We start from the raw sequence: 18,668 nt of genomic DNA on the forward strand, positions 1-18,668 counted from the left end.
CAGTTGTGAGTATAGAAGTTAAAAGTTTTGAAAGAGGTTTGGTGGTACATTTTGCAGATCCAGCCATGAAACGTTGTCTGTATGGATTCTTTTGGAGTTTAGGAATCCAGTACATAGATGGTACATCACAATCATCGTCCTTGGTAGAGAGACCAAAAGAGGATAGCACAGATTTATGGTTTTCCACAGTCTCTTCTTTGGAGAGTGTGGTAGCAGTATAGGTCTTATCACTGCTATTATTTTCTACGTCTACCTCTGATAATAAACATTGGATGTAAAACGTTTTGCCGACAAAAAAAAAAGTTGTTTTGGGCTTTGTCTGCTGGTACGACAACATATTTGTCATGTATAGTAGACAATGATTTTGCTACATCGGAGTCTTTAAAAACTGATGTAGCATTGGCACTCATTGACCTACTTAAAACTTTCATTCGTTTCATAATTAAAGACCTCACGGCCTTTAACCACTCTGACAGAGAATCAATGTTGTCCTATTCTCGTTTTATCCATTTTCTTGCATAGTCCTTGACGGCATCCATAAGAACTTTAAAGTTATAATTCCAATTTATGGAGCGTGATTCACGGTACTTGGGACCTTTAGAAAGGATATTACGCAGAAATTCGTTTTCGATGATGGTTAAATCTCCCGTAACGACGTAACCAGAAGGACCATATTTGAATGGAGAGGTTTTGCAAGAACAGTCAGGTGGTTTAGCCTTGAAGTCCTCAATCTCGAGGTTCTGCAATAGCCTTTTATAATTGAAAAATGACAAATAATGTCCTAGCACCCCGCCCACCTTTTCTGAGAAGCCCCGACTGGCACCCTCCTTTTCAAAGCGTCTGAATCCTGAATCATTTCATTGATAGATCGATGAAGCAACCAACATATACAGATGCAACACTTTCGATAGATAAAATTATAATCATACAAACCCGTGTCATCTTATTCCTTTCGTGTTTTTTTTCCCACGAAAGGTAAAGAGTGTGATCCCCCTTCTTTGCTCTTAGTACTCAAATCTTTTCAAGTATTCACACAAAGACTGTTTCATGCTGGGTATGATAAGTGCATTAACAAATCTCATCCATGATAAGTACTTCCATCTCAACAACTCTGAAAAAAAGACCCCGAAGTTATACATGCTATACGTTTAAAAAAAGTGAGGTTCATCAGATGTGAATTTCAACATAAAAAAATCTTAAGAACTTTCGATCAAATATCTTTCTCTGTGTTTTAACATAAAAAATTTCGATCTTCCACATCTCACACTGCTTTCCACAGCTCACACTGCTTTCCACATCTCACACTGCTTTCCACATCAGGTAAAAGAATGATTAACATTTTTTTTTAAGTCAAAGCTGCTTCATGTTTCAAGTTACAAAGGACGGAAACGTAACATGTCATAAGCCAAGAAAATCTTCCTTCTGAGTATATGTTTACAGATGGTGAAATCATTTATATAACGAGAATAGGCATAGTGTATATGTCAAAGAGACAACAACTACACCGGGATGAAAATGCCAGCCTAAGGTCACTCATTGGTCTCCAATGAACGACGAGGAAACCCTCATTCCACAGGGCAGACTGCAGTTGGCCCTGCAGGGAACATCATAGTACGTTGAACTTATTGATTGTAAGGATATTTGTACAGCTTCGTAAGTGAGTATTTCAACAGAAGTAGGCATTCAGATGGGCACCAATTGTGCACAATTTATTGCTGATCTCAATGTCAAGGACATCACAGACACGATGAAGTCTACTTCTTATCTTGACCTGTATTCACAAAAGCTGTTGGACAAGGAAATGTCCAGAAATTTAAATCATTTCAGAAGTTTTACGGCAAGAAGCAGACCTGCTTACCATTCTAGGGGACTGAGTTCATCCACTTTTATTGAGCCTCATGCTGTTTGTTTTCCTGCACGTTCTCTTTGGTTCTTTTGTGATGTACGATTTTATTTATTTATTTTGTTCTTTTCATGTTTCCGTCGTTGCATGTTTTGTAAGTAGACCAATTAAATTCATCGATTTCTACTTCTGTGACGCGGATCTGCAAACCCTCAGTAATGTTTAAGTTAAAAAAAAACTGATAATTGCAAAAAGAGTGGAAGTGTATTTATTAGTCATACGTAGTTTTCATTTCTACCGCCAATGGTTTCTGACTTACCATTTTACTGCAAAAATAACTCAGGTGTAAACGATTTTGCTTCACCTTTTCATTCGTAATTTTAGCAATCTTCATTCGAGGACAAAGACATCTGATATATTTTGTCGGTCGAATTTTTGCAGATCACGGGGACTTGGATTCTAGATTTTTTTCGGGTAAAATATAAGAATTATTATTTTCCACTCTTATGTAAACATTAATAATTTTTTAAGACATTTCAAGACATATGTGTTCGTGTTACATTATGACTAATATCTTTAAAGATTATATGACAAGTCCCATTTTTTGCTGCTAGAAATCCAAATACTCAGAAACGGGCGCGCAGAAACGAAAAACGAAATTACAATAACCAAGTGCTATCTTCCACTGAAAATTTCTTAAGGTTTTTTTTTACCAAATATTCCAACAGTTCGAGAGACAGTGGTTATAACAGACTGGCCAAAAGACTGGGTACTATATATAATAGTGATATGCCGGTTTTGACAAGTAATTATGACATGGCGGAAGTGCTTGTCCAAAAAATACTTTATTTGTCACACTTTCAATACATTCTTTTGTTTCATCAAAGCAAACTAGTCTGAACATAATCCATTGAGTGTAAGCAACTTGTCCGTATAGGCGCACCATCTATACCAATAGCCATAACATTAATCAAAAAGGCTCTCTTTAAATAATAGGGTGCATTTATATGATGGTTTTTCGGCCCATCACTCACCTATGGAAAAACTCTCTACCACTGTTGTCTGTTTTTATCTGTTTCTATATTCATATGATGTTTAATTTTTTACAATGGATCATCTTGGGTCTCACTGATCTTACCCACTCGTATTTGTGACCAGTGCCACTGATGGAGAAAGATGTAACGAGAATAGGTATGGTGAATATGTCTCAGAGACAAAAACCGTACTGGGATGAAAATGTCAGCCCAAGGCCATCCATTGGTCTTCATTGAACAACCAGGAGATATGCTTACCCTTCCAAAGCACCTGATTTCACTCCCATTTGTTTTTTTAGAGAAAGTTCAGAATGGAAGTTCCTATTTTTTCTGGATTTTTTTTCTTCAATTTTTATATGTTATTGTATTATATTCTGTTGTGGATGTAAATTGTATCCTGTTTTCATGTGTTGGTCATGTCTTGGATCCTGATGTCTAAATTGTCCACCTAATATGATGTGCAATTATGTAAACAAAATCTGAAAAGCTTTTTCATTACATTTGTATAATTGGTCAATGACAACAACAATAAATCAAGAGAAATAAGATGATTTATGTTATAGTATTCTGTGGTCTGCATTGTGTATGTAGATTGTCTGTGTTTCCTACTTTCATGTGTTGCCAATGTCTTTGGATTCTGATGTCTGTATATTGTCCTTCTTTTTCGATGCCTCATTATTTCTTTATTTATTATAATTTGTAAACCTTTAAATTACCTTATCATTGACATTGAATTTGCATTACTGGTAAATGACAAATAAGATGTTATAAGGGAGTTAAGTGGGAATGTAAAGTTAACTATTCAAAAGGTAGACATTTACTGACTGTTATATCTGACAGTGGGATAATATCTAAAAAAGTTAACATATTCTGGGATCACTTATTTCAGCATAGATCATTCAACTTTTGGCATAGAGACAAGAGAACTAGGTTAGAGTTATTTTATTGGTATTCTATTATACCAGTGTATTTATATCTACACAAGATTGTACATATAAAGCACAACAATACACACATGCATACATGTACATACAGCCTAAAATAGCTCCCTCACAACTCTCAAATCACTGTCAAGCTAAACCAAAAACTGCTAAACCATGTATACTTACAAATGCTGTACAAGCTAAAACCTTTATGTTATAGGAAATGGATGGAAAATGTATGTGATCATTTTGTTTAAAATTGTTTGTAAAATTAAATAACTTTCTAGAGCTTAAATTGCTTAAAAAACTTATCAAACAAAACACTTCTGTAAGTACATAAAAATTAATAGAAGAAGTAATTATCACTTAAATATTATCATTAATTTTAAACAACCAATATTCAATTAAATTAAATTAAATTGTTCTCACAATTTCATAATGCTGACTATAGGTCCCAAAACCTCCTTGGAAAAACATTTATTGTACAAAATAAGTTGCAACAGGAGCATATGAGAGAAATCCTTATGATTTTTTTTTTCATTAAAAAAAATATACATATTTCTTTCCTTTCTTTTAATATAGATGGCATACAACCATTAGAGCACTTAGATTACCCTGTTTAAAGTATAACAACCACATCTTGCAGTATATGATAAGACTCCATCTTACACACTTAAAAAATTACCATTAAAATCGACCATGCTAAGTACATGAAACTTCCACAACATTCATACAAAACTTTCTATAGTCGGCGTCACATAAATAACATACTGTTAAAATTTGAATAAAAATATTTTCTACGACTTTATTGACACCTACCGTCGTTTAAATTGTCTTAAATGACTTGCTCATTTGTTTAGCCAAACGGCTTCTCCCTAAACATTGAATCGTTAAATTCCGGTCAGATTTTAATTCTAGGTGCCAATATTTACATTGTAAAAAGTCGGCCATGTTTACAGTGATCGGGTTGCTAGGAGATGTTGTTTACGTTTAAATGGTTTGTCCAAAAACCGAAGAACCCAGAATCCACTTCGGCGTTATTCGGATATCTCGGATTTATCTTGCTCGAACAACGTACAATACCGAGAAGTTGATCAAGCAGACGATTGTCACCGGAGTTCGACGGGAACTTACGAACTTCGTTTGTAAACAAATCGTCCCGTAAAAACCAACATGGCGGATATTAGTATGGGATTTTCCCGTAAGGATTTGTTACGCATGATTTAAGCTAATAAGCGACTTGTTTTTGAGAAGCTGTTTGGCTAAACGAATGAGCAAGTCAGTTAAGACAATTTAAACGACGGTTGGTGTCAATAAAGTCGTAGAAAATATTTTTATTCAAATTTTAACAGTATGTTATTTATGTGACGCAGAGTATAGTTCCATCACTCTTGACACCAACAAATACAACATATACACTTCATTACCAATAAAAAGTGTTTCTTAAGTACAATAAAGTATAAAACAGATCACATCATCAAAGTTTAAAATCATCTGGACTTACAATATGCCTTGTGCCAAGAGGAGATCACTGCAATAAGATCATTTACCAAGAGAATATAATAAAGTGTGGTGAAACAAACTTTTTTTACATTGACAGAATCAGTGACAAGAATATAGTTGATTATTGATGGGCTCATCCATAACCTTCAGCTTGGTTATTATAACCAGATAATTCCATATGGTTTCTCCGACTTTAGTATGGATGGCTACCAGACAGAATACAGCTGATTTTCTGACAGTACTAACTGGATCATCATACGCCTATCAAATGCACATAAAACTCAATCTAATGATCAAATAACATTTTTTAGAAGTTAAATTTCCCCAATTACATTACTAAATAAATAAACGAATGTACTACCATTGCCATCATCGGTTCTAACCCCTGACAACAGACCAATACAATCATTGGACCTAACCCCACACAAAAAACCATTGCCATCAGTTGTCTACAGTTTTCTTTTAAAGAATTTCAAACAATACCAAGATGCAATTTTTAAAACAAGATTAAAACTGAGATAAAATTACCTTGATCAGACCAGAAATGATATCAGTTAATTTCTTCTCTAGGGCATCATTCGGCATTCTTTCTACAGCTTTAGTCTGCATTTTAATGGCTCCTAGATTGATAGGATGTGATGCTGACTGAACTATAGGACTGAGTATTCTAATACATTGTTCTGGAGGAATATAATTAGCTAATGTCTCTGCATACTCATCAGCTGCCTTCTGTACCTGAATATTCAAAACACACTCATAGATTCTTTAATAAATTTATTTAAAAATTCCTAATTTGGCATCACAGAATGACTGTTTCCCTTTCTTCATAGGACTAACTTCAAAAATCAGATCAACAATTATCTGTGTCAAATAAACTATTTTATAAGTGATTTAATTTTTCTCTGTAATGTATGTAATTGTTCATAAGACAATATCTACAATACACCTGATGATACATGTAGTAATACCATCAGGTCAGAAAAAGTTTCAAATTTGTAATTCTAGACCAAAATGTCATTTTAGTGATAGCTATTTACAGACTCTTACTTAATCAAATTAAAAAATCATTGATGTCAGTATTAATAATTATATTGTATAACTATATCTGGTTTCAATAATAGAACCTAAAATTAACAGTAATAAATCTAGTGATATCTACCCTCCAGTCTGGGTCTTTATGGGCCTTTAAAATCCTTAGAGTTGTCAACTCGGCATAATCACAGAGTCTACGACGCTGGTGACGTAAAATTTCACGTAAATATTTCAATGCTGATGCTCTTATTTGGATCTAAAATTAAAAATCAAACTTTTAAAGAATATACTGTTAACAAGAGCTAGCAAACCAATAAACTGTAATCACAGAGATAAGTCTCGCCCGTCAAACATGGACGCTGTTATTCAAAACTTGATTGATGATGAGTAAATTGTTTGCATGTATGGAATTGTGACCTAGTAATAATCTGGAAGTCAATGGACTGCGGAGGCATGTGCACAAAATGAATACAGATTTGTAGTAGAGTGACGCTAATGCAACTGCTGAAAAAATATAATTGTCCTAGCATAAGTGGTTCATATCAAACTGACCTAATCAGAAAACATAACATGAAAATCTTAACCAGGACACTAGAAACCCAATACCTTAGTTGCAGGATTCATTGCAGGCAAAACAAAAACTTATCTCTTTATAATAAACTTCCTACTTGTTTTAATTATGGGTGTCACTACCAAGTGCATATAAGTTAATTCTTGTTTAGAATAGAACACCATTACAAACTTCTTACTTTTACTCTAGAGCAATCAAGGGAACCAAGGTTACAGCGGTAATCAAAAGAATGCAATCCAGGGACAAAGACCAGACATGGAAAACAGACATACACAACAAAGAACACAAAGCAACCAAAACCACACATACAAAGCAACAAAAGTAAATGAGCAACTCGGACTCCACGAAAAACTGGGAGCATGGACCAGGTGCACCGGTAGGGTAAACGCCCTCTGCTTTTCTAGAAACACCCGCCGAGTTGCTTATAAAAAGTCAAGTCCGGGGTAGACAAACGGGGAAAGGAAAACCATGACTCGTTGAATAAATCAGCCCTCATGGTACTGATGGACACACCACAACGATCCACGATGACGAGCACAAAACTTCTGTAGTGATGACTTCAATCTTGTAGCAAAATTACCCTGTCCCAGAAGCCTATCTATCAGAGTTCCAGCGCGACACAAAAAGCCCGCGCAGTCCCGCCAAGCTCTGGCGCAACGCACGAGTTGTGACACGAACACTCCACACGCAGGAGCCGAAGGGATGTTGTCACAGACGACAAATACAACTTGTTCCATATTGATAACAACTCTCATTCAGTCACATTGATCTAAACTTTACTATATTGTATTGTGATTTCACAGAGTTTAAGAATAGTATCAAGATTACACATTCGGTAATACTGTGAAAGTATTATTGTTCTTGGGGTACCAATTTTCATGGTTTTCATGGATTTGGTATACCATGAAATTTGGTTCCCAACGAAAAGGAAATTTCTCATTCGTTTGTCTTACAGAGTTTAAAATACACGAATTCAAGAATCCACCAACTGATAATTTTTCCCTAAACCACGAAAATTGGTACCTATGAGTTACCTTCACAATAAGTGTCTTATAATTAAACATGCTTGCCCATCCCAATACTTACACCATTATCACCTAAGGTTTCCAGTAAAATTAACATTATTGTTTTAAAGTGTTCATCCCAAAACACAAATGTTCCCTCACGGGTCAACTTGATAAACATAGATTCTTTTCTTTTCTCATTCCTGTAAGATGAAACAAACGACTTATATGGCTTATATATTATGCAACTCAAGTAAGAAAATACATGTCATATTTCAACTTATAACACTTGATATCTACTTCAAAGTGACTTTTAGAAAATTAATCATGTAACGCGTTAAGTTCACACTAAATAAAATATCTACTGTGTTTAGTTCTATCTATACTAGTTATCAATTAGATAGAATTCAAACAATACCTTATCATTTATGTGGACTTCAAACCGCACTACATAATCTTTCAACAAGATATACAGAATAACATCAATATCGAAGTTGAGACAGAAATTATAAATGAGCTCAATATGGCGAGACATGATTTTCTGTCCAGAGCTTCAATTTGAAATCTGACATTATTATATTCATTGACAATGTCAAAGTTCTTCCATTGTAATTGTTGATGTTTGGTAGCATCATAGAAGTAGACATGAGAAAAAGTTAGGTAATAAAAACAATAGAAAACAAAAAAGTAACATTTAAAAACAAGTACTATCTTAAAAAAAAGATAGCCGACGCCGTAAAATTTTGTTCCTTTTACTTCTAAGTTCCTACATTTCTTTCAAGAAAATAACTCATGACAGTCAGTATGCACCTCCAAAAGAATTCCAAATCTAGAGATGAATTTATTTACAAGTTTGTCGGCCATAATGTCGGGGTTTTGTTGCAGGATCGGATGAGCTTCCATCCAACTTATATTGTTTGTGCTCAGACCTTAGTCTTCACCTGCTTCTGTTCTTTATTACTTAAACTCTGGATATTATCTATTTCGGTTTTGACATCTTTCCAATGATTGGTTAAATTTTGGCAAAATGGACAGTTCTGATCAATGGTTTCGTCCTGATGGTTAGAAACTTGCCCTCCATGGTCCTTCCTTGACATCGTGTCTGCATTATTATGCTTTATTCCTTGGCGTATATATATGCTATGCTGGAGTCGTACTGGGCTAAAGATTCAATCGAGCGAGCAAGTTTATCTAGTGTATCTTTGAAATTATATAACAATATAAGGGCTGCATGATCTGTTCTCAAGGTAAATTTTCTGCCTGACAGATAATGCCAGAACTGGTGTATGAATGTCACCATCGCCAATAGTTCACGTTTGGTTACACTATTTATTTTGTTGTGTATTATCCAGTTTCATTGATGCATATTCTATAACCTTCTCTTTCCCATCCTGAATTTGCTGAAGGGCTCCGCCTATTCCGATGTTTTAGACATTTATATTAAGGACGAACTCACCATCTGGTTTTGGATGAGCCAACATTGGGGCTGTGTAAAGTGCTTCTACCAGTTTCTCAAAGCTGCAAATGATGATGTCGTCAAGATAAATGATACGGTCTGATTCTTCAACTTCCAGCCTCGTGCAGGTCCGGGTGTTAAAAGAATAGGCCTGCAGCAGCGCTAAGCTTGTCGTAAAAGGCGACTAAATAGTGCTCAGAACCTTAGCCGGGGGCTAGGGCGCTCGGCCCACAGAGCAACTGGGATGTGTGTCCCAGGTGGTTGAATGGGGTACCCCTGGCGTGTTACATGCTGGGGTTGTCAGGCTATAATACGGGAAACCTGACCGCAAACCATAGTGGTGCGCAGTGTTGGGAAAGATGGCATGTTCCTCGCACGTTAAAGAACCCTAGTGTGGTATTCTCCCGGAGTAGGAACCATAGGGCTCCGCCACAGGAGGCTAAATTGCCCGACCCTACCCACCTCTCCCTATTTCCAGTGGCAATCAAAATTTGTCGACCCCATTGTCCTTGTGTCCCATCCCTTTTTCATTTCATCATCATTTCATGTTCATGTTATCATCAATTTCATGTTCATCGTCTGAATATAGCTGAAATATTGCTGTTCGGACGTTAAACCCCAATAAACAAACAAACAAACAAACTTCAACTTCCAGCTGCCAATAACCACTCTGTAAATCCAAGCAGGAAAAAATCGATACAGAAGCAAGGCAGTCCATTCATATATCAATGTGAGGCAAAGGATTTACTGATTTTACCGTAATTTCATTAAGTAAACGATAGTCAAGACACCACCGAACTGTCTGGTCTCGCTTCCTCACTAAAACTACATTTGACGCCCATGGTAAAGTTGATGTATTACTCCTTGTTCTATTTGATCTTTTAAGTATTTTTCTCCGCTTTTTCATACCAAATTGACGTGCGTCTGAGTGGTTATTTTATGGGGGCGGATGCTCCAGTGTCTATCTTCTATTTTAGTATTGAGCATGTACCTTGTTCCATCTCATTAGCAGCGGAAGCATCTTTGTTACTAATAAGGTGCTCTTTCAATTTCTTTTTGTCACCCTCTGAAGTAAGGTTCTTTTTACCCCGTGCAGGTCCGGGTGTTAAAAGAATAGGCCTGCAGCAGCGCTAAGCTTGTCGTAAAAGGCGACTAAATAGTGCTCAGAACCCTGGCCGGGGGCTAGGGCGCTCTGCCCACAGAGCAACTGGGATGTGTGCCCCAGGTGGTTGAATGGGGTACCCCTGGCGTGTTACATGCTGGGGTTGTCAGGCTATAATACGGAAAACCTGACCGCAAACCATAGTGGTGCACCGTGTTGGGAAAGATGCCACGTTCCTCGCACGTGAAAGAACCCTAGTGTGGTATTCTCCCGGAGTAGGAACCATAGGGCTCCGCCACAGGAGGCCAAATTGCCCGACCCTACCTACCTCTCCCTATTTCTACTGGCAATCAAAATTTGTCGACCCCATAGTCCTTGTGTCCCATCCCTTTTTTCATTTCATCATAATTTCATGTTCATGTTCATTTTATCACCCATTTCATGTTCATCGTCTGAATATAGCTGAAATATTGCTGCTCGGACGTTAAACCCCAACAAACAAACAAACAAATACTTTAACTGCTCAAGAAGTGCTATACTACAGCCAGTTGATTGACTAAAAGTGCAAACTGACCAATAAAACATTTTTATCTCATGAGTGATCATTTCTTATGGTACTTCTTCCACTCTAATTCTAATGTGGCTTATAAAAAATTGGTGGTAATGACATATAAAAAAATGAATTTTCTTCAATAATGTGTGAAGTAAGTAGAAATTTTGATGTGTATATTATTTACTGTTCTTGCAAAATATCTATCTGTGTCTGTGAGATATTTCTCCTTTTGTAATTACCGAGTACATTTATATATGCCCATGGTACCAAATTTGACTGAAAATCAGCATTTTTGTGAACTAAGATGTCTTTTTCATTAAAATAATAATAAATATACAACATTTTGATTCTATTTTACCTTTGTGTAAACAAGAACTTCAATTTTGTGCAATTGGCTTTTTCAATCAGCAGATTTTAAATGATCAAGAAGCTCCCTTGTGTTAAGGCTAAGAAACAGGGGGTCCGAACTTGACTTTTTGTGTTTTTGTTTGTTTGTTGGGGTTTAACGCCCGAGCAGCAATATTTCAGCTATATTCAGGTGATGAACATGATATGGATGATAAAATGAACATGAAATGATGAAATGAAAAATGGGACAGGACACAAGGACAAAGGGGTCGATAAATTTTGATTGCCACTGGAAATAGGAAGAGGTAGGTAGGGTCGGGCAATTTAGCCTCCTGTGGCGGAGCCCTATGGTTCCTACTCCGGGAGAATACCACAGCAGGGTTCTTTAACGTGCGAGGAACTTGGCATCTTTCCCAACACGGTGCACCACTATGGTTTGCGGTCAGGTTTTCCGTATTATAGCCCGACAATCCCAGCATATAACACGCCAGGGGTACCCCATTCCACTACCTTGCGCACACAACCCAGTTGCTCTGTGGGCCGAGCGCCCTAGCCCCCGGCTAAGGTTCTGAGGACAATTTACTCGCCTTTTACGACAAGCTTAGCGCTGCTGCAGGCCTATTATTTTGACACCCGGACCTGCACGGGACTGTTTGTGAATATCGGCAAAAAATTTGAGATTTTGAAACAATTTGGTATTCATAGAATAGTTAAGGCATTTGCATGATCAATACAGACCACCTTTAATGTTGATAAAGGTAACTAAATTATTTTTTTCTCAAAACTTGTCTTTTTTTGCAAAATTTGAAATATTTGACTTAATACTGTTAAAGGGTACCTATATAAAAATTGGAACAAAAATTCACAGGAAAGGAGGAGGACAGATATATTTTGTCTTTAAATTAAGAACTGAACACAGTTATAGAAAAAACAACAACATTTAAAGATATCTAAAAAGTTTTTGTTAGTGATAACCACAGTTTCAGTGGAAAGTGAGATTTTTAGTAAGCGAATTTCAATTGTCCTAGAATATTTCAAACAATAATATATCATATTCTATACTAAATTGAGCAACTTTAAATGGGATACAGTGATGCAATTCCTCATTTTTACTTTTATGGCATATTTTTTACTAAATTTGAAATTAGCAATGTATTTGTAGATTTGAAGATGACCAATGGATTGCAATTGTTATCATTAAAAGTTTTCTCAACACAACTATATAAAAAGTAAATGGGGTGACTTAAATTGCTGAATTATAGACAGTTTTGATTTTTTGACTTTTTTAATACTTGGAGTAGAGACTTAAAAATGGTCGAATTGCACTTGTTACACATGACATATAAAACCTGAAATAATTTTTGCATTTTCACCTTTATTCTACTTAAACTGCTCAAGAAGTGCTATACTACAGCCAGTTGATTGACTAAAAGTGCAAACTGACCAATAAAACATTTTTATCTCATGAATGATCATTTCTTATGGTACTTCTTCCACTCTAATTCTAATGTGGCTTATAAAAAATTGGTGGTAATGACATATAAAAAAATGAATTTTCTTCAATAATGTGTGAAGTAAGTAGAAACTTTGATGTATATTATTTACTGTTCTTGCAAAATATCTATCTGTGTCTGTGAGATATTTCTCCTTTTGTAATTACCGAGTACATTTATACATGCCCAGGGTACCAAATTTGACTGAAAATCAGCATTTTTTGTGAACTAAGATGTCTTTTTCATTAAAATAATGATAAATATACAACATTTTGACTCTATTTTACCTTTGTGAAAACAAGAACTTCAACTTTATGCAATTGGTTGTTTCAATAAGTAGAGTTTAAATTATCAAGAGGCTCCCTTGTGTTAAGGTTAAAAAAGGAGGTCCAAATTTAACTTTTTGTGAATATGGGCAAAAAAATTGTTTAGGCATTGGTCTTACCAATACAGACCATCTTTAATGTTGATAAAGGTAACTAAATTATTTTTTATCAAAACTTGTCTTTTTTGCAAAATTTGAGATGTTTGACTTAATACTGTTAAAGGGTACCTATATGAAAATTGGAACAAAAATTCACAGGAAAGGAGAAGGACGGAGATATTTTGTCTTTAAGTTAAAAATTGAACACAGTTATAGAAAAAACAACAACAGCAATTCCTCATTTTTTTACTTTTCTGGAATATTTTTACTAAATTTGAAATTAGCAATGTATTTGTAGAATTGAAGATGACCAATGGATTGCAATTTAACATTTAAAGATATCTAAAAGTTTTTATTAGTAATAAATATCAGTCTTGTATTGCATATTCCTGAGCGGGTGTACGTCAAAACATGGCGCTTAAAAATATAATACGCTTCTATTTTGCCTTTTCCTTTTTTTTGTTTCTTAGCAAATGACTATCATTTTTCACCAAAACAACATGGTAAATATCAAGCTATGACACAAAAAAAATGTTTTTAAAGAAAAACAGCATTTTCATGAAAAATCATGCTTCAGAAAAGGGGTCTATTTTATGAACTCCAAATGAAAATGAAAGTAGAAAAATTCTACTTTAGTTTGACCTGTCCTGGTGTACCAAAGGTCGTGCCTTTTTTCTAGAATGGACCTAAAAATTATTTTTGACATTTCCTTAATTGAAAAACATGGTCAAAAGTAAGATTGAAACTCCTAGTGTATTTTTTAAAAATCATGAAAATTTAAGGTATACTATAGAAGCCTATGGGGCAAAGAAAACAAGACTGAGACCGTTTTTATAACAAGGACATTAAATGAATTGTCATCATGTGTCAATTTCTTGCTTATATCCCCTTTGTTTGCACTTGTATGCCTATTCTGACTCAATGAAACGGGATATTGAAATAATCAGAAATTATCTCCCCCTGATTGAAAGATCTTCTAGGGTCTCCTGAAAAATGGGATTCAATATTGCTAGATGAGGAACCAACATTTACAATAGCTATATTCCTTGTTGTATTTAACATGGAATTCCTGAAAAAGACCCAACGGTCATGCACAACGGTTTATTTCTCAAATTGTAGACCATAGTTCACTATAATTTCCAACTTAGATTCAAATTTCAAATTTGAATCAGAATTTATCGTTTATCAAAATGTAATTGATAGTTTTATGAGGAATTTTAAAGTAATCCAATGGAATTTTCAACTTGGATTAGATTAGATTTATCCTTTGTTGTAATATATTTAACAATTCTATTATGGAATTCGAACTTGGATTAGAATTTATCCTTTGTTGAAATATATCTATTTTTCAAATACTAATTGGAAAATATATTAAATATAATTTCTCACCAACAGTTCTACCATTTCTCCAATCTCCGTTGCTGTTTTCTTCTTTGTGTGTGTGTGTTTTCTGTTGTTTTTGTTTTTTATGCAAAACTTTGTGCATTCATATCTCTGTAAATTATGGACCTTAGATAATTTGCATTTTTTTTTCATTAACGTTCATTGTTTTTAAATTATTTTTTTGTAAATTATTTTTTTTTGTAAATTATTTGTTTGAAATTTCATTGTCTTTGTGTAATAATGTGATATTAAATGGGCACTTTGAATAGATTTTAAATTTTGATTTGATTTTCTTTGAATAGATGTCTCACGAATTAGACAGATGTTTGAAACTTTCCATTTTACTGGTAATTTCAATAGCCCATGTATTGATTTTTAACCATTTTTATTGTGCTTTATAAATACATTACAGGTGTAATGACGTGTTGTGCAATGTTTACCTCTCGGACATTAATTTTAATCGTTGTTTCAATCATTTTTGTTTAATTATGTTTTCTTGTATTGAGTTTGAAATTTTGACTAACCACTAATGATGATCCTGTAAGGCGTTCAATTGATGTTTACATTTGGAATGTTAATAGCTTTTGAATGGTGCATTGCCCTTCATTCTTATTATAATTAGAGTTTTGAAGTCGACCATTTCATGGGGCTCTATCGGGTAAACTGACATCTTTTTCATATGTAGCAAAAACATTGTCTACTACACATGACAAATATGTTGTAATACCAGCAGACAAAGCCCAAAAGAGCATTGTTTTTGTGTGCAAAACGTTTTACATCCAATGTTTATTATCAGAGGTAGACGTAGAAAATAATAGCAGTGATGAGACCTATACTGCTACCACATTCCCCAAAGAAGAATTTGTGAAAAACCATCAATCTGTGCTATCCTCTTCTGGTCTCACTACCAAGGAAGATGATTGTGATTTACCATCTATGTACTGGATTCCTAAACTCCACAAGAATCCATACAAATAACATTTCATAGCTGGATCTGCAAAATGTACCACCAAATCTATTTTTCCAATCTATTTAATCTTCACTTCCTTTTGGTCCTCGGCTTACATGACTGCTGGTGGTGTTTGTTGTATATCCCATATAGCTCCTCCTTTTTTTGATGAATTATCCTCTCATCGTATAAGGTTCCGGCATCGTAAATCAATATGATTCATCTAGTTGAACTTTTGTAACTTTCTTGATTTCTTAGGATCGTTGTTTCTTATACAAGGATACACGATAATCCGCTCTAGTTTCCACTTGTATTTGATATTCTGACGTTGTACGTTTTACGTTCTTAATACAGCTTCATGATCTTTGTTCCGAAATCTCTATACAGTTCCATTTATAAGTGTCACATCTGTTTTCTGTTAGACTTTTTTCTTTCCTCCAGCTGGTCTATCACGAGGTCTTTTTGGGGCCTCACTTTCTTTTGTCAGTTCATTCTTTCGTTTGCATTGTTCCCTTCCTGTCGTCCATTGCACGTGTATGGCATCTCTTTTAAATGAATCCCTCGACAGGGAACTATCTTGTAAATCTTTATTGCTCCGGGTGCGTCCATCTCCTTTGCGAGTCGGCCAAGAAGTGACAACATATCCTTTTTCATCTCTATTTATACTTTTCCTCAACCAAGAACACATCCTGAATTCCCCACGGGAAGATGTTGCTCCTCAATCTCAAGTTGTCAGGAGTGCCCTATTTCATGTCGATCAATAAATATCCGTGGGGTTTGGCCATGGCATACTCGTACGATTTCATAAAGTAGTTTGTCTTTTTAGGAAACATATGTTGGGTCATGGTCATGGCCTGTGATACGTCTCTAGGATTTTTAAAAAGAACCAGGTAATGAACATTCAGACTGATGATTCTATGATACTTGTTTTTGTTGAACAGATTCTCTGAACCAGCAACAGCAACCAGCAATTTTTATGGTGAGAATATTTCGTAAAGAGATGGGAGATAGATTCAGTGACCGAATTCATCATATCGTCTCAAACAAGCAAGTGTCTCAAAAAGGAGGAGCTATATGGGATATACAACAAACACCACCAGCAGTCATGTAAGCTGAGGACCAAAAGGAAGTGAAGATTAAATAGATTGAAAAAAAAACAGCCTTGACGCCAATGATACTCGGACGGCAAGACTTTTTATAGTAAAGTAGAATCATAAGATCGGATCGTGAAGTGTTATTTAAAGGGGAAGAAGAACACTTTATGGAACAGACAACTGAGCAGGACCCGATTTCGAAAAACAGACGACATCCCGACGAATGGAACGATGAATATAAATTGTTAGTAAAAGATAAAAGAAAAAAATTTTGTTGTGTAATGAAACTATACTAAAGAAAGACCTCCTTACAAAACAGGGTTGCTCAAAATCGAGATAACACCTATTAAAACCGTTAGCGACAGCATAACAAACATATTTAATATCAGAGGCTCATAACTAGGATCAAATTTTGAGTGTAAGTAACTTGAAAACATAATATAGCAATAAAAAGTTCAATCTCCTTAAAACATTATACAAAAAATAAAAAAGGGGGCGAAGGAAACAAACCACGAATGAAATTATGGAGAGAAAAATAAAATTCCGTAATTCAATGGTTTACCCCCCATAACGGGTCAAAACTAGTACATGGGACATATAAACACTGAAAGTATGAAAAAGAAATAGGTTTAACCGATAGAGCCCCATAACGCGGATATATAATCGATGAAAAGGTTGAGTGTGTCTGTAAGAGATGATGAAATGGTCGACTTTAAAAATCTAAATATAATAAAAACGAAGGGCAATACACCATTCAAAAGATTTTAACATTCCAAATTTTATAATTGAACACCTTACAATTGTCAGGATAATCATTAGTGGTTAGTCAAATTGTAAACTGAATACAAAAAAAACATAATTAAACAAAAATGGATTAAACAACGATAAAAATTAATGTCCGACAGGTGAACATTGCACAACACGTCCTTTCACATGTAATAAAGCACAATAAAAATGGTTAAAAATCAATACATGGACTATTGAAATCACCAATAAAATGAAAAGTTTCAAACATCTGTCTAATCCGTGAGACATCTATTCAAATTACACAATCCATTGAACACAAAGAAAATCAAAATTAAAAATCTATTCAAAGTGCCCATTTAATTTGACATTATTACACAATGACAATGAAATTTCAAACAAATAATTTACAAAAAATAATTAAAAAAACAATAAAATGAAAATTTAAAAAAATATATAAACAAAGAAAGATAACTCTTGTCATAATACACCCCCTTTTTATACTTAGTTGTTTACACAATATAATATAATGACCCTAACTAAGATACTTAATGAAGACCTATGGAGATCGTTTCCTCCCTCTCAACCCCTTTTCCAGATCAGAGGGTCCCCATGTTCCCCTCATTGGTCCCCATCTAAGTCCACTTCCGGTCGCCCAAGGTCCACTTCCGGTCATACCTAAGGTCCACTTCCGGCCCATTTCCTCTACCGGTTACTCTCGGTCCGTGAATACCCGATGTGACGTCATGCGCATGTGCATTGGGATGCACCACCTTGCACCACCTGAAAAATACTAAGGCTAGAACTCCTACTATACTACTGTAATTCCTGACTGGTTTGGTAAATACACATATTTCCTGGTTTTCTTTAGTTATTACGTAGTTACTAAAAATATTCTAAATTTTTACGCTTATTTACTAAGCATATATTAAATTTTGATTTGATGGAAAATTCAATATTTTTAAAATAAACTAAGCAGTTTAGCTGATGAGTTGTTTTCAATGGAAAATATTTTCCATCAGTAATTAAGAATAAAATGACCTATTAATTAGGTGTAATTACGTGTAATTACTGGCTAATTTAGGTAGTACACGTATTTACTAGACTCCCTAGTAATTACACGTAATAATTAAATGCTTAGTAACTACTCATAATAACTGATTGCCGTTATTTACTGTAACATGTTCAATGTAACCTTCGATGTGTTTAAGT

The 18,668-nt window shown here is 34.9% G+C and overlaps 1 protein-coding gene across 1 annotated transcript; it reads right to left on the reverse strand.

Moving 5' to 3' along the window:
* Positions 1–3,803: 3,803 nt before the first annotated feature.
* Positions 3,804–18,258, reverse strand: LOC148610889 (CLIP-associating protein 2-like). The gene is made up of 5 exons (XM_088590788.1): positions 18,135–18,258; positions 7,993–8,113; positions 6,463–6,591; positions 5,832–6,038; positions 3,804–5,564 (listed from the first exon to the last, which is right to left on the reverse strand). Exons 2-5 carry the CDS (start codon positions 8,089–8,091, stop codon positions 5,403–5,405), a joined length of 597 nt encoding a protein of 198 aa, XP_088446914.1. The 5' UTR covers positions 8,092–8,113; positions 18,135–18,258; the 3' UTR covers positions 3,804–5,402.
* Positions 18,259–18,668: the final 410 nt, after the last annotated feature.

The sequence above is a fragment of the Perna viridis genome, chromosome 7 (genome assembly GCF_037379345.1).
Source record: "Perna viridis isolate PV_CMFRI_1.1 ecotype Kerala chromosome 7, ASM3737934v1, whole genome shotgun sequence".
Lineage (NCBI taxonomy): Eukaryota > Metazoa > Mollusca > Bivalvia > Mytilida > Mytilidae > Perna > Perna viridis.